Source organism: Marmota monax, unplaced genomic scaffold, assembly GCF_021218885.2.
Source record: "Marmota monax isolate L192 unplaced genomic scaffold, Marmota_monax_Labrador192_F-V1.1 WCK01_AAM20220418_F8-fsc00135, whole genome shotgun sequence".
Lineage (NCBI taxonomy): Eukaryota > Metazoa > Chordata > Mammalia > Rodentia > Sciuridae > Marmota > Marmota monax.
Window position 1 is genome coordinate 1,865,621 of NW_026694339.1, and position 22,521 is coordinate 1,888,141.

At 36.3% G+C, this 22,521-nt stretch overlaps 1 protein-coding gene across 6 annotated transcripts in view; it reads left to right on the forward strand.

Moving 5' to 3' along the window:
* Positions 1-22,521, forward strand: part of Dcdc1 (doublecortin domain containing 1) — a 486,421-nt gene that overhangs the window by 458,143 nt on the left and 5,757 nt on the right. For all 6 annotated transcript variants that reach the window (XM_058586488.1, XM_058586487.1, XM_046467509.2 and 3 more), the window contains 4 exons: positions 2,208-2,344; positions 3,607-3,786; positions 11,993-12,143; positions 14,326-14,435. In XM_058586488.1, the coding sequence (XP_058442471.1) occupies positions 2,208-2,344; positions 3,607-3,786; positions 11,993-12,143; positions 14,326-14,435 (578 nt within the window). The remainder of the gene's footprint in view (positions 1-2,207; positions 2,345-3,606; positions 3,787-11,992; positions 12,144-14,325; positions 14,436-22,521) is intronic.

Consider the following 22,521-nt stretch of genomic DNA (forward strand, 5'->3'; position numbering starts at 1 on the left):
CCAATGATACAGAATAGAGGACACAGAGAATAACCCACAAAATTACTCTCATCATATATTAGACAAGGCGCCAAAAACATACATTGGAGAAAAGATAGCCCCTTCAATAAATGGTGCTGGGAAAACTGGAAATCCATATGCAACAAAATGAAATTAAACTCCTATCTCTCACCATGCACAAAACTTAACTCAAAATGGATCAAAGACCTAGGAATAAAACCAGAGACCCTGCATCTAATTGAAGAAAACATAGGCCTTAATCTCCATCATGTGGGGTTAGGCTCCAATTTGCTTAATAAGACTCCTGTGGCACAAGAATTAAAATCAAGAATCAATAAATGAGATGGTATTAAGCTAAAAAGTTTCTTCTCATCAAGAGAAACAATCTGTGAGGTGAATAGAGAGCCTACATCTTGGGAGCAAATCTTTACCCCTCACACATCAAATAAAGCATTAATCTCTAGGGTACACAAAGAACTCAAAAAGCTAAGCACAAAAATATATATATATATATATACACAAATAAATAAATAAATAAATAACCCAATCCATAAATGGGCCAAGGACCTGAACAGACATTTCTCAGAAGATTATATAGAATCAATCAACAAATATATGAAAAAATGTGCATCATTGCTAGCAATTAGAGAAATGCAAATCAAAACTACTCTTTCATCTCACTCCAGTCAGAATGGCAGCTATTATGAAGACAAACAACAATACGTGTTGGTGAGGATGTGGGGAAATAGGTACACTTATACATTGCTGGTGGGTCTGCAAATTGGTGCAGCCAATATGGAAAGCAGAATGGAGATTCCTTGGAAATCTGGGAATGGAACCACCATTTGACCCAGCTATTCCTCTCCTCTGTCTATTCCCAAAGGACTTAAAAACAGCATATACAGAGACACAGCCACATCAATGTTTAAAGCAGCACACTTCACAATAGCTAAACTGTGGAACTAACCTAGATGCCCTTCAATAGATAAATGGATAAAAAAAAATGTGGCATATATATGCAATGGAATATTTACTCAGCAATAAAAGAGAATAAAATCAAGGCATTTGCAGGTAACTAGGTGGAGTTGGAGAAGATAATGCTAAATGAAGTTAGCCAATCCCCAAAAAACAAATACTGAATTGTTTTCTCTGATATAAGGAGACTGATTCATAGACCGGTAGGGAGGGAGAGCATGGGAGTAATAGACAAACTCTAGATAGAGCAGAGGGGTGGGAAGTGGAGGGAGGGGGCATAGGGTTAGAAGTGATGGTGGAATATGATGGACATTATTATCCACAGTACATGTATGAAGACATTAATTAGTGTGAATATACTTTGTGTACAATCAGAAATATGAAAATGTGTGTTCTATATGTGTAATAAGAATTATAATGCATTCTGCTGTCATATGTAAATTAAAAATTAATTAAAAAACACATTATGCTTATTTAAGAAGTTTAGAAATCAGTGGAGATTCAGTGATGCTGCATCTTCAATACAGAAAAAGAAAACAATTTTATAAGTGTGACTTTTTAAATCTCTTTTGTAATGATTTTAAGTGGTCTAGTTGAAAGAATGTACAAATTTGAATTCCCACACTTATCAAATTATGCCTGTGATTCTTCAGAACACATATTCTGATAAATATTTTCTCTTACCACAGCTTCTTAACAGCATAAAGGGCACAGCAGAGGTGTCAGAAACTAATCGTGCTCATGGGGTGTTATTAAATAGAAAAAAAAAAGGCTCCTGTCTCTTGGGTTAATATTATTTTAGAAATACTTAATCTCCAGGCTGCTAAGCTAATTGTGGGGGAAAGGCTTATTATTAGTGAAGAGAACAAAACATATGTTCCAAGACTGGAAGAGATGATGGGGACTATATAAGGTCATGAATTCTATTTGACTAAATTACTGCTGAACCATATCGTGGATGCCAGGCTGGGGCCAGGGTGGAAATCAGCATGTTATCTTTCTTTTCCATCTGTAGAGTGAGTGTGCACATTCTGGCCATTTAAAGCCTCAAGCCTCCTGTATGAAGAGGTATTGTTAGGTATTATTACCTTAGGCATATTTGCTTTTATGATATGGTTAGTATTTTAGCCTATTCTCCTGAGTGGAATAATTTATGCACAGAAAGCCAAACCAATTTATTTGAAATCTGAAAGCCTATCATCAGATACATTTCCAGAGACTTCTTTCCCCAGGGCGGCGAGTAACTGCATGTCAGCCAGCTACCATGGTTCCTACCAAAAGCCCTGTGCATCCTGTGGTGGTTGAAAGAGGCTGGACTGAGCAGACTCAAGAGGAAATTAAACTCATGGAACTTATAAGACACACAGAGGTATGTTCTTTAGGATTCCAGACATTTAAGACTCTGCCTCTTTTATAAGTATTTAAAAGTACAATATTGAATTTTTAAATTACACTATTAATATATTCTTAGCATCTGGTCACTTATGACCACATAAGCATATGCCAAGCATTGAATTGGCATTTGGAGAGTAGCTATCTAAGAGACAGCCAGCTCATATGAAAGTCTGTTTTGTTTGAATGAAGACCAGAAATTATGACCTTAGCAAAGAAGAGAAAAAGGCCCAGTGGATATGTCCAAAGGTAATTGTAATAAGTGTAGTCAAGTTGAGCCTTATGGCTTCATTGCTCATCACTCCTGAGGGTATGTCTCAATATGTAAAAAGAGCAAGGAGCAAAATACTAATTGCAATGGAGACATTCAAAATGAGGAATTGAAAAAGTGGTTTCAGTACAATTGGTTAATCAGTCAGGATCACCACACATTAAAAAGTTGAAAAGAGAAAGGTCAGCTTTGGAGAGAGAGGACTGGGGATAGAGACTGGGGAAAACTTTTTTGCTTTGTGAAGTTTTTCATCAAAATGAGCTGTTCCTATTTAATAGGGTCTCTCAAATTTGTTAAATGTGTTCAAACTAAATCTTAGGTGGGTGCCTAAGTCAAGGTTACTAGAAAAAAGAAATTGACATTGCTAGAAATATGACTTCTTGCCAAGCTAAGAAGGATAAATCACTGATGAGGGAATAAATGCAAAGTACTGAACTAGGACATGCTTGAAGTAGGATTAAAAGCTGCCTGGCAGGGATCTGGCAAGTAGAAGGGTAGCTGCTGTTTTTTTTAAAAAAGACAGCAAGTAAGGACTTAAACAACACTCATCTACACTCCCTTAAGCGTTTCTTGGTTAAAGGAAGTGGTGTTTTTCTAATAAAAAACTCATTTGTTAGATGCAAAGAAATCTCTCAGTAGGAAAAACACTATGCAGAAGTCCAGAGACATGAATCCTGTCATTTCTTCAAGTTATAAATGAAAGTTAAATACTTGGCCAAAATGAGTACCTTATTATGATTACTCCAATGATTGTTAATGGATTTAAAGTTTCATTGAAGCAAAGGGAATTTACCAGAATCCATGACAAGAGAGGCTAATGCATTTAAAAGTACAATATAAAATTAATAGTTACTTACTAAAATCTTGGGTGTAATTTATGATTACATGGTATTTCTGACTTTCAGCACAATCATTACACACACTAACCGATTCTCCAAACATGGGATTCTCTGGGCTTCTCTTGACAGGCACAACTTTCGGAAGTTCAAGAACTGCAATCCAAACAAAATTCCCCAGTTGCAACTAAACATAAAGCAGTCCAGCAGAGTAGCCTGTACAAGCAACCCAACACAAAACGAGTCTGGGCTTATCTAAATGGAGGAAGACCTGAAGATGGCACTTATGCCTGGGGCAGGACTGTTACAGAGGTAAATCAAGTGTGAAAGAGTGTTTTCATAGGCCTGGATTCAAATTCCAATCTAACCTTTCTAGAGGTTTGGTCAGGCAAATGTCTTTACTTCTCTGAACCTCATTTTCTCATATGTAAAATGGGAACAATACTTCTCTTGCAGAGGTGATCTGATGATTAAATGAACTTATATGTGTGAAAATGTCAAGTCCAATGCTGTCCGACATATGTATTTATCCAAGTACAACTCATAGCCAGAAGAGAACAGTGCCAAATGAACATACTCCAGCTGAGTCAAATCCAAACTTTAAGATAATTTAAAATTATATTTTTCATCCATAGTAAACCCAGTTCACAAAAGAGTGATACTTTATGAATTATTCACTAAATATGTTGTAAGGAAAACATCAGTACTTGTTAGAGAAAGCATAGCATATTTTTATCACCCAGAGTCCTACCTAAACTGGCCGAATTTCTACTTCTCAGAACAATGACATAGGAAAAGATGAGTAGCAGTTCATTTATTGTTTACAACTTGGGGGATAATGATAAAGTTTGATATTTTTGTTATCATCTGTAAGTGAAAACTTTAGGCACATAATAAATGGATTTTTCAAAAGTCTTATCTTTTGTTATGATATTTCAAATAATAGTTTGTCTTTATTTTGTGAAGCGTTTTCATAAATCTTTCTGGGAAAAGAAACTCACATAAAAATGAGATGTAGGTTAGGTTGGGTGGGGGCTAGAAAAGCAAGATGGTGCACTAGGGTGACCTTGAGAAGAACTTTAGAGGGGTGAGGGCCCTAGAGTAGCAGAAGCCCATCAGATGAGCTTTGCCTCTGAAGGCTGGTCCATTTTCAAAGTGTAAGAGAGACCACTCCTCTTTGATAAGGACTTGAATAAGAGCCATGAAAGCAGTCTTATCTCAGAAGCGGACAACCAATTTGCTGCACTTGAGAGAAATCAGAGATAAAAATGCAGAAAATGAATACTCAAAATGAGGAATACAAGCAAAGGAACTTCATACACCTGGAGGGGAAATAAAAGGAAAATGATGATTTTAAAAAGTTAAAACTTATTCAGAAGAGAACTTCCTAGAAAAGACATTATAACAAAGCTGAAATGTTTCCTCCTTGCTAGTTCTGCAGAAATCACAAAGTTAATGTTGTAGCTTCTACATCTTAGGATGCATTTAACCGTTGCAACTAGATGTGATAAATTAGTAAGAGAATATGCAATGATTAATGAATAGTTAAAGAATGGAGTAGGGATCATGGAGTGATCATTATTACTCTAATGATTTTTAATGGCTTTAGTGTTCATTGAAGCAAAGGGAATTTACCAGAGCCCCTGACAGGAGAGGCTAATGAACTTAATAGCTACTTACTAAAATCTTTAGCCTATCAGACTCTCGATAGCAAAAATTTACAGTAACATTTACAAAGATCACATATATTTATATCCAGTCAAGAATTACTTTTATTTCTGTGATTGTTTAGTGTATCATATACTTTGTCTTTGTTATCTGACGTTCTTTCTTCCAAGTGATCTAGTCTGTTGGTTATGTTTTCTATTGAATTTTTTATTTGGTTTATTATATCTTTCATTTCAAGGATTTCTGACTGTTTTGTTTTTTTTCAGAGTCTCTATCTCTCTTGAAGTAATCTTTTGCTACCTGTATTTGCTCTCTTATCTCCATAACTATTATTTCATAATCATATGATTTTTATGAACTTTATATATGAGGGAACTATACTACTAGAGTCTATGAAGTATTGTTCATATATATATATATATCACATACATATTATAATATTATATAATATGTATATAATAGTGATATATATTAAAGACCCCAGGACCAAGAAAGATTTACTTTATATAAAGTTTATATATATTTATATAATTTTTGTTGTTGTTGTTTCTAGGATTTTGCACCCAGGGGCATGTTACCACTGAGTTATATTCCCAGCCTTTTTTATTTTTTATTTTGAGACAGGGTCTTGCTAAGTTGCTTAGAGCCTCACTAAATTGCTGAGGTTGGCCTCAAACTTGCTATCCTCCTGCCTCAGACTCCCAAGATGCTGGAATTATAGGCATGTGCCATCATGCCCAGATTTTCTCATTTATATTTTTGAGAAGGGTTTTTATAAACTTAATAGTATTGTCTAATTGATAGGTTGACCTCAATAGTACTAATACAGTAGATGGAATTAACATATGGTCTATATGCTCATTAAACTATTATTTCAATTAACAAAGCTTTCAAAGATATATCTAGGGTTTGAATGTGTAAAGAAATGGGCACTCTCATCTTGATGAAAGTACGACTTTTATTTGCATATCTCATTAGAAAATGCATTTCTGGAACTTTATCTCAAAGGACATTTTCACAAACTTATATAAGGTTGGTTTGTTCGGAATGTATATCACACAAGTATTTACAAGAGAGATGCAGTAGAAATAATTTAAAAACTCAACAATAGGGAATTGGTTAAGTGAATTATTTACATAATTAATAATTTAAATAATATAATATAAATATTATTTAGTATAATATTATAATATAATATAAATAATATAATACTATATTTTACATAAGTAAAATATAATGATTAAAATATAACAATTAAAATCACCTTTTAGAACAAATGACAATAAAGATAGTCCAGATATATTAAGTGAAAGGAGCATGGTGTAAAGCGTGTGGAGTTAGATTCTTATGTTTATACATGCCCATGAACTGAAAATAACCGGGAAAGATTTTGTTGTTGTAAATGTGTATTTGGGGGACAGTAATATTATCATGACCTTTTGTTTTTCTTTCTTGGATGCTTTTTTATGTGCTCCATTTTTTAAAATGATGAATGCAGATTGTCTTTGTAAGATAAACTTATGTGATAATAAAGCCGATAGTCCTTTCTGAGAGGTACTAAAAGAATGTGATGAAAGTAAAATTAGTAGTGCAGGAGAAGGGGGTCTGAGGCAGGTAGGAATTCAGAGGAGGGGAGGGGAGGACAAGGAAGACTACAGAGAAATCTGCTAGGACTTCTGATGGAACTTGAGAAGTGGGTAAGACTCAGCATCTTAGACAGAACTGCATTAATAAGGATGAGAGGTACCATTCACAAAGGTAGGGTGTTAGAATTCATGATTTATTATTATTATTATTATTATTATTATTATTATTGATTGATTGAGCCCAGAGGCACTGAGCTACACTTACTATTTTTAGGCAGGGTGTCCCTAGGGTAATCTGGATGGTTTCAAACTTGTAACCCTCCTACCTCAGCTGGGAGTAAAGACTGGGCCACTGTGCCCAGCTCATGATGTATATTAAATAGATGGTACTTAGACTGAGAAATAGGAACAGATGTGTTGAGTAGATTGCTTAAAAATATATGGTGGACCTACATATTATATGTATTGATATCTGCTTGGGCTGCCATAACAAAATACCACAGACTATGTAGCTTAAACAATGGAAATTTATTTTTTCATTGTTCTGAAAGCTGGATGGCCAAGATCAAGGTGCCAGCAGGGTTGATTTCTGATGAGGCTTTCCTTTCTGGACTGCTGAGAGTCATGTTCTTGCTGAGTTCTCCTTTGCATGTGACGTGCGGGTGGGGGAAAGAAGGGACAGAGAAAGAGCTCTGGTGTCTTTTGCTGTCCTTGTAAGGAAACCAATGGTCCACCCTCATGCCCTTGTTTAACCTTAATTGTCTCTTGAAAGTCTCTGTCTTCAAAGACAGTCACAGTTGGAATTAATGCTTCTACATGAATTTTGAGGGAACCGAAATCAATCCCTAACACTGTCCCAGACTTAACTGTTTGAACCATTGCTTGTCTCTGAATAAAGAAATATTATGGGGAAAGCAATTTGGGGGAGATTATGTAGCCTTGGTATGTAGAAAGATATTTACAGATTCTTTGCTTTATTAAAAAATAGTTTCTAGTTTCTTCCTTTCCCGTATCTATGCAGTATATTTCTGCTTAGGGGCCTGCATGAGATTCTTGCTGATCAGTTAGATCAGGCTATCACGCTGTTAAGAATGCACCTGGAAAATGCACTGTGTGTGTGGACAGCATGAAGAGTGGAGTTTGAATTTCCCTGGCCAATAGTACTGATTTCTAAGATGCTCAGAGTTTCAATTATTAGTTCTTTACTGGAAGAATGAGAAATTGATGCTTTACTCTAGCTCCAGATGATATTCAAATTCCATCCAATGTGGACTTTCTCTCAATTACTCTCACTGCACTGGTGTTCTGGATGGCTTAACTGCGTTCTTCCCACACACTTTTGGAACATTACTAGAGCAACTCTTATCTCCATCTGGTGTTGGCTCATCAGTCATTGAAGCTCCAAGACAGCTCTCTATCTAGGGTTAGTGGCTCTCTCTCCAGGACCGCCTTTCTCTGATTTAGGCTCATATAGGCCCTGCTCCTCTAGTCTTCTCCTGTCCCTGAGAAATCTCTTTGATTCTACAGAATCTCAAAATCAGTGTGTTCTCTCTCAGTTGAGGAACAGTTCTGAAAGAATGAGAAATGGGTTCTTTTGATTTAGATCGTCAAGTACATCACGCCCATAGGGAGCATGCAGTGGTCCAACAGGCCCATGTACCTACCCTGTGGAGACCTGTTCTATGAAGACTAAACTCGCAAAATAGATTGTGAGTGAGAAATTATTTATAGCACACTGTTCCTTTACTGTGAACTTTTGTTATTGCAAATATTACAAACATTTTATTTACACACCCACTTAAGAAAAGCACTTGAACACATGTAGATAATTTGAAAAACTGAGATTTAAGAAAGTCTCTAACAGTCATTAACTGATGAGATATTTATATCCTAATTGCACTGAAAATACCTTATTTTCAAATTTGATTTTAAAAGATTTTTGTAAACTCACTGGCTTTGTCTCATGCAAATGGGCATTAGTAAAAAGCAAGTGGAATAAACATAAATTTAACTCATCTCTTTCCTATACTATACATTTTTTTATTAAACTTTACTCATTTTTCTGAATACATGATTTCTGTAGACAACATGATCTTGTAGAGTAGTGACATTTAAGTGGCAAAGTACTCTTTTTCTTTTACCATGTATTAATTGTACAAATTAATAGGTTTCACTGCATTTACGGTACATTGGTGCTATTTCTTTATATTTGGTGCTGGAGATTGAACACAGGGCTTCATGCATACCAGGCAAGTGCCCTACTAATGAGCTATAATCTCCAGTCCAATAATTCTTACATTTATTTTTCATTGGCTCTTTTCCAACCTCATAAGTTTCTTCCAGATACCTATCTATACATATTTCTAAGACAGCTTCCCACTACTCCCAGCCCAGATGAAAACCAGCTATAACACCCTTTGGTTGCCTTGAAGAGAGAGAGAGAAAGAAAGAGGGAGTGAGTGAGTGGGTGGGTAAGGGAAGGAGGGAAAGAGGGAAGGAGGAAGAAAGGAAGGAAGGAAGATAGATAGACAGACAGACAGATAGATAGATAGTGACTGTTAAGGACTGAATTATGTCCCAACCAATCCCAATCCATATGTTGAAGGTCTATATCCCAATGTGACTATATTTGGAGATAGGGTTTTTAAGAGGTAATTTAAGTTGAAGGTGATTATAAGGGTGGGTCCCAAATCAAATAGGATTGGTGACCTTATAAGAAGAAGAAGAGGGAATGCCATATCTTTCTCTATGCCATGTGAGGACACAGCAAGAAGGTGGCCATCTGCAAGTCAGGAAGCAAGCCTAGCCAGAAACTCATTCAACCAGCATTATAATCTTGGACTTCCCAATCTTCAGAGCCATACAATATTTTTGTTATTTAAGCCACTCATTCTGTGGTGTTTGTTTTTGACAGTCTGAGCAGACTAGGTGGTAAATATTGTTATGGAGAATTTTGAAAAATCACAAATGAAAACTATGAATTTACTATAATCTTATTTTTGAAAATAATTACTATGAACTTCATGATTATTTGAATAGCATCTATTCTGTTTCATAATTATAAAATGACAGTCATTATCTTAAAATTAGAAAAAAAAATGAAAATGCCAATAAGAAACTAAAAATTTCATCACCACAAAAACCAGTTCTTATAATTTTAATATGTATGTATATAATATATGTATATGTATTTCTATGTTTTGTATATATTTATATGTAAATTTTACCATTATGATCATAGTAAATCATGTGGTAAATCAGTTTTGAAAGTTGGTGTATTCAAACTATTGTGACTTTTTCTCCGTATAATATAAGATTCTTAAAAAAACATTATTTTCTTTTTTTTTTTTTTGGGAGATTCATAATATTTGTTTATTATTGATTGTGATAAAAGTTCGCCTTTTATTTATATAAAATGATATTGCTGTCAAGTTAACAGGCTGGATAGCAGCCATAGAAGTTTTGTGAAAAAACATTATTTTCAATGGCATCATAATTGTCTATCCAATGGATGCATTTATTCATCCAGTTTTCTGTTGTTTGCTAATTGTTTTTAAATTTTCGTTATTATGAAGTGTACTGCAATATACACATTAATACACAAATCTATATCTCCTTTCTGATTACTTCCCTCAAATATGTTCCTAGAAAGATTTCTAAATCAAAGTATACAAAAAATAATTGAGAATTTTGACACCAATTGCTACTAGGGAGGATTCAGTGTTCTGTGTTCCCAGTTTCCATCTCCCTCCCATGGCATACATGAAGATGTCAACAATTCTAGGTGCACTGATTTGGAAACGTGTTCGCAGGCTGGACAGGAGAAAAATGTTATTGTTATGTTTTAACTTATATGTCTTAAATTACTTGTAGAGGTGATTCTAATTTTGCTTTGTGTTATCATTTATTATTATGGAGAACAATATAACATTATAATATTTCTAAGTTCTCTGAGTTCCCTATTAAATCCTTTGTTATTTTCTCCCAGATGCTTTTTTTTCATATTGATAACCTAACCTTCTTTTAATGTAGTAAAATTATTAAACATAACATTATCAAATCCATTGTATCAAATTTCCAATTTTCCATTGCATCTGTGGAATTTTTTAATGTACAGAAAGTAATAAATTTTACTTTGTTTGTTCATTGTTTTTAACATTCAGGTAGCCCTTTACCATCCTGAGTTCATATAAAGATTCACCGATTCTTCTTCTAATTTTTAACAATTGTGCTTTTTTTTTCTCTATTACTTTAAAAGCCATATGAGAATTTTTTTTCTGGTGCTAAATTTAAGTGAAAATACTGCCTCCACTTTATTTGTTGACTTTCAGTTATTCTCTCAACTCTATTTACTAACTGATCTCTCCCATCTCCACCTGCCACTGAAATGGGGTAACAACTGTATGATGCACTACTATATACACATACATATTAGCTTCTATTAACCTTTCTAGTACTGTTGACACTTTGCATCTGTATGTAAGTTTTTATGGGTATTCCAAGGAAAACAGAGATGTTCAGTGAGGTCATTGTAGCTAGTTTTAAGCTTTATCAACTAAAGGAAAATTTCTGATCATAGTATCATAGAGCTAGAAAAGTTTTACATTATATTGTTTCATTTTATAATGGAGAAGACTCTTTTGTAGTAGTTACCTGACCTGTTGAGGGTCACACAGAGGCCAGAGCCTGGGTCTCCTCATCTTTTGTAACTTTAGTTATTTGATTATTAAAAATAAACTTTTCTCTTTTTAGCCATCTTGAGATGTCTATATTCCTTTTTGGCAGGGCGGTGGTACCAGGAATTGAACTCAGAGGCACTCGAACACTGAGCCATATCCCCAGCCCTATTTTGTATTTTATTTAGAGACAGGGTCTCGTTGAGTTGCTTAGCACCTCACTTTTGCTGAAGCTGGCTTTGAACTTGCATTCCACCTGCCTCAGCCTCCTGAGCTGCTGAGATTACAGGTGTATGCCACTGTGCCTGCCTGAGATGTCTATATTCTTAATTCAGGGTTTGTTATATTTGAGGATTCCTTAGATAGCAAGATACTTTCCTTCCATGGACCTACAAGGAAATCCTCACTGACAAGTACTGAAGTTCCTTGTTTTGTAGGCACTTTAGAGAGCATTTGTATAACCTTCTTCCCCTCCCTTATGTTCCTATTTCTAATAATTTTAGGTTATATAGTGAATATTAAGATTCTTTAATACTTGATCGTATTGTGACATCCTGTATTCAAATATGGTGTCCCTTTGTCTTTCAGCTGCTAGATAACTGTTCCTCTCGTCTTAAAATGACCCATCCAGCCAGAACCCTGTACACCCGAGATGGAGAATTGATTCAGTCATGGGATGACATAGAACGAGACATGGTCATCTGTGTGTCTATGGGACATGACTTTATAACCCAGAAAGGTATGGCAAACACTTTTCATTTCTGTCAAGATTTTAAAGAACTAAAGCATCCAATCTTTGCTTCTAAGACCCTCCTTCTTGAATTTTGCATCCTATTGTGATGATTTTTTTAATAATTATGCTCCCCACATTGTTCTGCTTCATGTTATGAAAGTTAAGTTTTTTAACTAGGAATTAAACAGTTTGCAGATTTTCTTTCTTTAGTAATAAGTAAATATATGCTAAGTTTATTATCTATTCCTTGATCATTTTCTTTGATAAATGACAGAAATTGAAAGAACATATAGTTATTATGGAATCAACTCTTGTTTTATCCTTTTTACCCTGAGGAATTTCAAATCCCTTTCTGTAGGTAGGTATACATTAGAAGAGATATAATTTTCAGGAAATTCCAAAGAATACTGTTTTTACTTTAAAGGAAATTTTTAAAATTAGGAAGTGAATTACTCAACATCTCTAAAATAAAAAGATTGTATTTCTTCTTTTAAAAAGGTACCCTAAAAGTATTAGTATGTTCTATATAAGGTAGGTAAGCCAAAAACTTTTCAAACAGTGGAATAATGCCTTTACATTTATCCTAGAAGAATCAAAAACAATACATGAAGACCAAAATGTAGGGAGACAAAGATTTATTGGGATGCCTAAGACTGCTTTGAGGGATGTCACAAATATTCCTTGAGTACCAGCCTATCTCACAGAGCAGGCTCCTTTGTATTCTTTGTGTTCTGCTGTTCCCGTAACCCATCTTATCCATCACCCTACCCCTTGGTGACCAACACTGTGTGGTTACTTTGGAGAACACACCAATGGCAGGGTTCTTATCATTAGTAAGTATTATTTGACAGTTTTTTTTGTATTCCCAAAGAACGTAGTCTAAAAAGAAAAATAAATCAGGCTTCCTTTTCTGGAAAAGTTTTCAATCTATTTGAGAGTATAAACAGACATAAAATGATTACAGCCAATTGAATAGTACTTCCCAATCCCTTTATTACTTATGCTTTGCATTCATATACTTGGGATGGGCTACCCTACCCTTCTTGCCATGCTGTGTTCATTGGACCTGAATAAATAAGGCTAAATATGCTTCAGGCAAGCTAACCAAAAGTGTATCTAAACCACAAAGAAAGATCTAGGCTGCCTTCCCAGAAACAAGCCTGTCTCCAATAAAAAATATAAAGGGCATTGAGAAAATTGGAAATGCAAATATTACTCTCCTTATCATTTTACTCCATGTTAATTCTCTGGACCTTTGACAAGTCTATGTAGGCAAACATTTATTTTTGCATCTTCAATTTAGTAAACACATGCAATGTTATGATGTGAAAGTTGACTCCTTTCCTATGAAAATAGTTGATTGATAGTGAAAGGACTGGTGGTTTTCCCCAACTGTCTGAATTTTTCCCAATGAGTCACATATGTTCTAGGAAATTTGATTGATTACAAAGATTCCAATTCAGTTGTTCTTTAGAAATTTACTTTGTTGTTTTTGCTGGAATAAAGTTAGAAATAATCATCCAGTAGAAAACTAAATATTCAGAATGTTTTTAAAAAGAGAAATGCTCTTACATGTATATACTTATTAAGAGATATTTAAAAAATTAATCATTGTATACATGATTTTTCTGTGACCTGCTGGCTGTACTAGGTAATAAGAAAATAAAGCAGCCAGGGAGTTTCAAAAATAAATACAGTATAATAACTTATGTCATATACTATAATGTCAAAAAACATTTAGAATTCAGAAGTCAGTCATCAAAAAAAATCACAATGGGTTTTTGAAAAATGAATATGATTTGGGAAAACAAACCAGATGCTATTAAAATGGTTTCTTTCACACAAGCCCCCAGTGAAATTAAAAGAGTGCTTTTATGCCATTTGCTATACAATCTGAACATGATTTTCACTGGTTTGGCTTTCATCTTTTCAGTGGGTTCAATTTTTAGAGCATTCCTATGTTAGCTTCCAATTCAGCCTTTACTAAGAGCTATAACAACTTCCATTCTATAGAAATCCAAAGAATGTTAGCACATATCTGATGTGATAAGCAGGTCAAGTGTGTAATGAGAGAGTCCAAGGTAGGAGCCGAGGATTTCTGAGGGATCGTCAAGGTTTTAACCATTCTGGACTTTTAATTATTTTGTACAAATACATTGACTTGTCTCTCAAAATAATTTTTTAACAGAGTTAAAGCAAGTGGTGGAGGTCAGAGCAAATTATGCCAGAATTCGAAGACAGCTGGGCCCTCAAGCTACAGACCTGGTGGTGTTACCATCTACAGAGCTGCTGTCACTGGTACATCTGCATAATTAATTCCTATCAGAGCCATCATATTTGCTGTTGTGTTTTGCCGGTATATCTGTGTATAGATACTCATATGCTTGTTAAACATGATTGTTATTTATCTCTTTTAATTTCAAGTAGTCTTTTTTAGAAGTTATTATCTACAACATTTTACATAAACTGGCATTTGATGCCTATGCCTCAAAACTGTTCCTGGAAAGGCAACAAAATTAGACAGAATAATGCTGGTAAAACAACTATCTTAGGTGTACCTTCCTCCAGGAGGGAAAAAAAAAACAGGAAACTACTAGTTAATATTTTAAAACAATTTAGCAGAATCCGGTAACTTATACATAATATTCATAGATGTATGTATATATATGTGTATATTTATAATATTTGATAATCAAATAGACTCTGACTACTTAACCCCAAATTCAATCCCAACCGACAATTTCTTGCTCAGTCACTCTATTTGCAAAACTTCCATGTTAAAGTCTTACATGTATTAAATAAAACTGAAATGGCTGGTGGCCACCAAATGTGGCATGAATGGATCATTCCTCCTCCAATTTATCTTTAGTTTTGCCTGTAGTAACAGTACAGGTCCTTTATGGGCCTCAGTTAGATGTTGCTCATGAGAGTGAAATTGGTTATTTCCTGATGTATAGCCAATAATCAAAAGTCATATACTATGTCTTCATTATAGAAATGTAGAGAAAGGAATACACACACACACACACACACACACAATCATGTAAGGGATTCTTAGCAGTCTTGGGTATCAGCCTTACAGAACAAGAACAGTACCTGCTATTTTCTTCCTGAGAAGACAAAATAGCCATTAAGACAAAAAGAAAAAGAAAACTGTTCCTGGTGGGAATTTTGCAGAGAAATGCTCTTCCTTCCTGTCTTCCTCTGAAAGCTACTCACAGTTCTGCCTGAATATCAATTGCAGCCTGGCTAGGTGTGTACAGAATGGCTCAGCTGAGCTCACTCCTCAGTTCCCCACTTTAATGTGATACAGGAAAGCAATATATCACCTCTACTGAAGGAGACTCTTGGTAATCGCTGCAAAAGGCCTGGCTGGTATTTACTCCGAGTCTGCAAATCAGTAGGGCTGCATGAATAAATCCCTGCTCTAACTCCACTGAAGGAAAGCTCATGGAGGTGAAATTTCACATGATACATCAACAATTTACCCTTTTACAAACATTTTGTTGTGTGATGTTAGATATGTGAAGGTTTCCCAAAGCAGCTTTGTGCCACACAGGAGACAAAGATTTCACATCACTCTTATTTTGCTTTTATTTATTTATTTCTATGTACCCAGGAAATTGAAACAAGAGGGATTAAAGAACTAGCTGCCACAATCAGAAAGTGAGCCAACAGGACTCTTACCAGTTGGGTCTTTCCTTAGAATGACTTGATCATAGTCCACATAAAGTCAGCTATTTTTTTTCTTCAAAATTCCTTGAAAACAAAGACATTTGTCTAGGTGCAAAAGTACCTATCACTTTTCTGCCAAGATAAAGTTGATTTGCTATGAAAATGGCATAATTTCACCTTGAATCTAATGTGCAAATTCTTGTGAAGTCTTTGCTGTTGCATGTAAGTATGCCTGAAGCGAAAATTGGTAATATCACACAGACGCTATATCAAGCACAAGGAGACATGAGGCAAAAGTCTTAAGTGAACTTTTCTATTACTAGTAAATGGGATTTTAGATGTAATATAACAGTCATCAACACATCACATCTTACTAGCGAGGCAGCCACACTGACTTTGTAGACGACAGCTTGCCCTGGGTATCTTGGCAGTTCATAGCTACTTGTAACTTAGGCTAAGAACTGTCCTACTCTGTCCTTATTATTGACTTTTCTCTGGTTGGCTGGAAGGTGGATTGGGGAGCAGTTACTCTACCTCCAGCAAGGACTACAGGATAAGACTATTGCAATTCTGTTCAGCCCTCCTAGGCTTTTAATAAACACAGTAATTTCCTTTGGGGACATGTTTATCAAATTTGAATCAGCCTCATATATATAAGTCAGATTTCAATATTTTTCTATCAACTGAAAACCATTTATTATTAAATACTAAAGTAACCATCCCCAAGTCCACAGCCTTCTCCAGAAATTTATTTCCTGCTGGTTCACAAACACCCTTAAGGTGATCCAGATGTTAATCAACAGTGTACCAGCATTTATGATTGTTCTCAGGAGAGCTGGAATTTTCTGCCCACGTCTAGCTTTTGTAGCATGATTAAGTGTTGAGGTAAAGTTGTATGTTTCTAAGCAGGTTAAGTAAAAGAAATATGCTTAAAAGCTTGAAAAATATTTTGAGATTAACTGACAGTATTTATAAATAAACATTTTAAGTGCTTATGTCAGCTTTGCAAACCAGGACACAACAATAATTCAAAATACAAAGGTAGCTTTTTAGGATGATAACACCAAATTTCCATTTTTATTGTTTCTATTAACTAAACACTATTTTATGAATCAAAAATCAAAGGAATAAAAAATAAATAAAAGAATAATTTATTCCCTTTTACCAAAGAATCACTTAGAAATTTTGGTCAGTGACTTTTGCAGCATTTGTGTGCTAACCTTCAATAATAGCCCAGGTGTGCTGAGTGTCATTGTTCGTGATTCTCCAATGCAGCAACTTGAGGGGAACATCATTTTGAAGGGAATGATGAAAGCACACAATTCTGTGTTATTCTAGGTTGTCACAAAATCAGATGCAAATGTTCTCAATTAAATGGAATTGGACTAAGCAGTGATTCTCAGTTGTTTTCATTAAACCAATGACTCCAGTTCCCTTCTGGCCCTATGCACATCTCAGCTCCTCTAAGGCTAGGAAAATAAAAAGAAAGAGAAGCAGTTTTGTTCTCAACACAATAAAGTAGAATTCTGTAGAAATGGCCCCTTTTGGGGCCATGTGGCCAAAGTGACTGCAAAGCAAGATCAACAGAGAGCACTCAGGCGAATGCTGATGAAAGTAAATGGACTCATCATGTCACAGTGGATATTCAGTGGGTGCCTGCTGCCAGCTATAGTATTTTCTAATTCTGCAAGTCTGTAATATGAAACTACTATCAATAGGCTGTCACACTGTACCATATGTGCAAATAGAAATATATGAGAGAGGAAGTGCTATGCCCATGATGCAGCTGGGTTGGAGGAGAGGAGAAAGGAGGCAGGAAATTATATTTATAGGGCAGTAAAATGGTGATTCTGAATTGCGTGTGCTATCACTCATTTTCTGCAAAATATCGAACTGAAGGATTTCAGAAGAATACTGTCAGCTTATGGGTAGATAGTTCAGTCAAGCTCCTGGACCTGTTAGGTCCTAGTTTGTCAGTCCTGGAGAAGAGGTGAACTTAGAACAGATATTGCAGTTTTAGCCTAGGTGCAGATGCTGAGGAATTTGAGCATTGTCAGATCACCTGAGCTGCCACCATTGGCAGCTACATTTTGGAAGCTGCCCAAAGCCACACTGTACTGAAATAATCCTTCGGACTGTGCTGGGGTGAGATGGAAGAGAGGAGGAAATCTCCCAGGGCTCCTAGATCAGTGCTCCTCAAAGTGTAAGATTTGACTACATCTCGGCTTTCAGTTCCTTCCCTCTTTCTTCCCCTTTCTCTCTCCCTGCCTGCCTTTTCTCCCTCTCTGGCTTTTCTCCTGTAAGAACCTTCAAAACTCATCTTTCATTAAAATAGAAAAGATCCTTCCTGGAACAATCTGAATCAGAAAGGATGCTTCCCTAATACAACTCTCAAATTTCAGGGTATACAAGAAACACCTAGGGAACTTGAGAACATGCAGATTCCCAAGCCTGATCCTAGAGACAGGTATGATCTGTGTGCTTCAGGTAGGGCAGGGAATCTGCATTTTATTGAGCTATAAGAAGTAACCACAGTTTGAGAAGCTTTGCCAGGAGTTTGGGGCCTGTCAAGGAAAATGCTGTTTACTACCAGCAGGGTGTGTTCCAGGCGACAAGTACCAGTTTCAAGAACTCCCTGTCCATGCCTTTACCCTGTGGGCACTAAGAAGACAAAGAAGCATTTGCTGTGTGGGTGAGGGCTTGAATCTAAGTGTCTCTTGTTCTCTCATTATCGTTTCTTTAAGAAATGATAGAAATGTTCTTGAGTCACCTGGAAGAGGCTGAAACTAGACCCAGACGTGGGAAGGCTAAGCAAGTGAGTTTGAGGTTCAAAAACTTCCTTTGTTAATTAAGCTGCCTTCAGTGTTGAGAAAATCTTGCTATTTTAAAGGTCACAGATATAATGTCAGTGCTACTGCACATATATCAAGGAGCAGGGTAATTTTGAAGGTCAGGAAAATAACCAGAATCTTCCTGGCATTTTTAAATACATTTTTATATACACAAAGAGGGAGAGCTATGGAACAAGGACAGGATTCCCTTTTCCATAGTTGCTGTTTCCCCACTGAAGGAGCTCCTTACTAGGGGCAGGCTAAACCTTTCTGTTCTGTTTGCTTTAAGTCTAGTTCATGTGGAAGTTTGAGCCACCTGCATCTCTGACAGGTTCATCTAAGAGTGTGAAAATTCACAAGATGTTAGTTCAGTTTACACACATACACACACAGAAGGGAAAAGAGTGCATGCATGTTGGCAGGCACTTGATATGTGTGTTCAACTCTAGTTAGAATGGCAATCATCAAGAATACAAATAAAAATTGCTGGTGAGAATACAGGAAAAGGTACATTTAGACATCGTTGATGGACTGCAAATTGGTACAACCACTTTGGAAAGTAGTCATAGATTCCTCAAAAGATAAGGAATGGAACCACCATATTACTCAGCTATTCCACTTCTTGGTATTTATTCAAAAGAACTAAAATCAAGCATACTATAAGCATCCTATAGTGATTCATGAATAACAGTGTTTACAATAGTGCAATTCACAATAGCCACATTATGGAACCAGACTAAGTGCCCGTCAACAAACAAATGGGTAATGAAAATGGAGTGTTCGTTGATACATAATGGAGTTTTATATTCATCCATAAATAAGAATGAAATTATGTTATTTTCTGGTAAATGGATGAAACTAGAGAATATCATGCTAAGTGAAATAATTCAGACTCAGGTCAAAAGTCAAATGTTTTCCCTCAGATGTGGAAGCTAGAGAAAGAGAGAAAAAAAAGAATTTTTTTTTTTTTTTTTTTTTTTTTTACAAAAAGCATCTCATAAAAATAAAAGGGTGACCAACAGATTAGAGAAAGAAGACCAAGAGGGAGGGAAGAGGAGCCGGCATGGGGAAGTACTGGGGAGTAAAATTGAACAAACTATGCTATGTCCAGGTATGAACATACTAAAATGAATTCTGATCATATATGTAATTGTAACACACTAACTAAAATTTGAAAATAACAATATAGGAAGATCAGTAGAGCAAGTGGATGTGGGGAGTGGGGAAAGGAAAGTAGTAGGAAATAAGATTCATCAAATTATGTTATGTGCATGTACAGATATAGTGTAATGAATCCCACTATTATGCATAATTATAGTGCACAAGACAAAACAAAATACACCAGGCACTGTTCTAGGTGTTAGACATGGAGTAGGCGTCTAACTAGACAGCAATAGGCCGTTAGAATGTAATAGGTGGAGCTGCTTGGATAGACCTAGATTGTGGGAGCATGGGCCTGATGGGCCTGATTGTGGAGGCCCTTGTAATTCATGCAGGGGGGAGCCAATAAAGGGAACTAATTTGCTGGGCACAGTAGTGCACCCCTGTAATCCCAGTGGCTCCGGAAGCTGAGGCAGGAGGATCACAAGTTCAAAGCCAGCCTCAGCAACTTAGCAAGGCCTTAAGCACTTTGGTGAGACCCTGTCTCAAAATAAAACAAAAAAAGGGCTGGGATGTGGCTCTGTGGTTAAGCACCCCTAGGTTCAATCCCCAGTACCAAAAAACAAAAACAAAACAAATAAAAAAGGGAGCTTATATGAAAGTTTGGACTGGACATTTTCTATTAAATTAAACTCATTCTGGTTACCAGCATGGGCCTGATGGTACAGGTATATTCCATATACCTCTGGTGGGGTGGAGGTTTGTTGGATTGATTGACAAGGAAGCAAGGAAGCACAGGAAAGCCCATCATCACACAGGCCTCATAGCAGGCTGTCTTTTATTTTTTATTTACTTTTTTATTTTTTAGCACTGAGATTAAACCCAAGGGTACTTTACCACTAAGTTACATACTTTGCTAAAATTGTTTAGGGCCTCGCTTAGTTGCTGAGTCTGGCTTTGAACTTGCAATCCTTCTTCCTCAGCCCCTTGAGCCCCTGGGGTTAAGGCATGTGCCACCCTGTATGGCTATGGCAGTCTCTGTTTAAGAGGCATGCCTATCTGTGTCCCAGAGGCCACCCTAGTAATCAGCCATTCCTGCTCTTGACCTCCCTGCATCTCTGTGCTTCTTGCTTCTTCTGTAAATTTTCTATTTCTCCAATGGGCTCTTCTGTTGCCTGCTAAGATAGGCACCTTCCTATTTATGGCTCTCCTGCTTTACAAACTGTTACCTGTCTTTTCTTCATATTTATTTTGGCTCTTTTTTTGGTAGACTGTCACTGAATTACTTTGTGTCTTTTAATAGAAGATTGAATGGAGAGCATCAAATAGTTGCCTTTTAATCCTTCCTTTAGATTTGGATGTCAGGGCTACATGATACAACCCACAACTTACCCATGTAAGCAACAACATGATTGTTCTTTAATGAGGCAGCCACAGACATGGCGGGGTCTTTGGGATCCATGGCATTTTTAGTACGAACATGCAATTCTGCCATTGTTCTGGTTATTTTCTCCCTTCACCACTGATGGATGAAATTAGCAATGGAATCAACGAGGCTGTCACTATTCCTGTTCAGTCTGTCAGAGGTTTGCCCTTGGGTACACTATCAAAATGGGCATTGGTGAGGTGAGCTAAATAGTCTTTGCTAAGCAGCCAACAAGAACCTGAGGTTAGAATCTGTGAGTTTGATTACAATATCAGGATGGATACCTATTGGATTCATAAGTAACACTTCTGAATATAAGAGAAATCTGAGAAATTACAGAGAAAGCCTAACAAAACTCAGGACACTTTTGAATTGGCACCCAGACAATTGTGCCAGATCAATCCTGAATGTAAAACCTTTTTTTTTTCTTTAAATCAGAACTGTCCTTGCCTCTTGTTTAATGTAGTCATTTTGATAGGATATATGCCATTATGGATTTTATTTTATTGCCATCTGTCCTCCTACCCCTGCTCTCAGAGGCCATCCTAGTTTAACAACTTTCCCAATGTTGAAATGTGAGTTCCACTAACTGGCCTCAATAGTTATCTGTTGTGTTTGAGTCGTAAATTCTCATTATACTTCAGGACATCCATGGAGAGGTATTTTCTGTTAGATATTGCCCTGTTTTCATGAAAATGTTGATTTGAGCCACATCTGTACACATTAGTAAAGCTATGTGTTCAAGAGGCTTAGGGCCAACTGCTGAGGCAGCACTTGACAGTGTCACCAGGATGCCACACTCTGGGTCCTCTGGCTCATTCATAAAATGACTCACAACAGAGATCAATTTTCATCTGCACCAACTTGCAACTGTTAATATGAATAAAATGGGAAACAACTTTGAAGTTGTTTACTTATTTTTTTTTCTCCCAAATACTGAGGATTGAGCCCAGGGGTGCTTTATCACTGAGCTACATTCTCAGCCACTTTTATTTTTATTTTAAGACAGGGTCTTGCGAATTTGCCCAGACTAGCCTCACACTTGTGATCCTCTTTCCTCAGCCTGCTTACATCATCTTACTTCAAACATTGTCATTGCTCCTTGGATAAAGTCATTGTTTTCTAACTAGTTATTACACATATCCTGCCCGCCCCCCCTTTCTCCTCTCCAGTTCTTTATCAAAGTGGTACCCAGAGTGATCTTTCTAGAATGGAAATACTATCATATCACTCTCTTACTTAAAACCCCTCAGTAGCCTCCTGTCCTTCATGAAAATGAAGAACAAATTCCTCCAAATGTTGCCCAAAGCCCTTTGGAATATGGTGCTCCTTGGCTCTGGAGTCTTGGTTC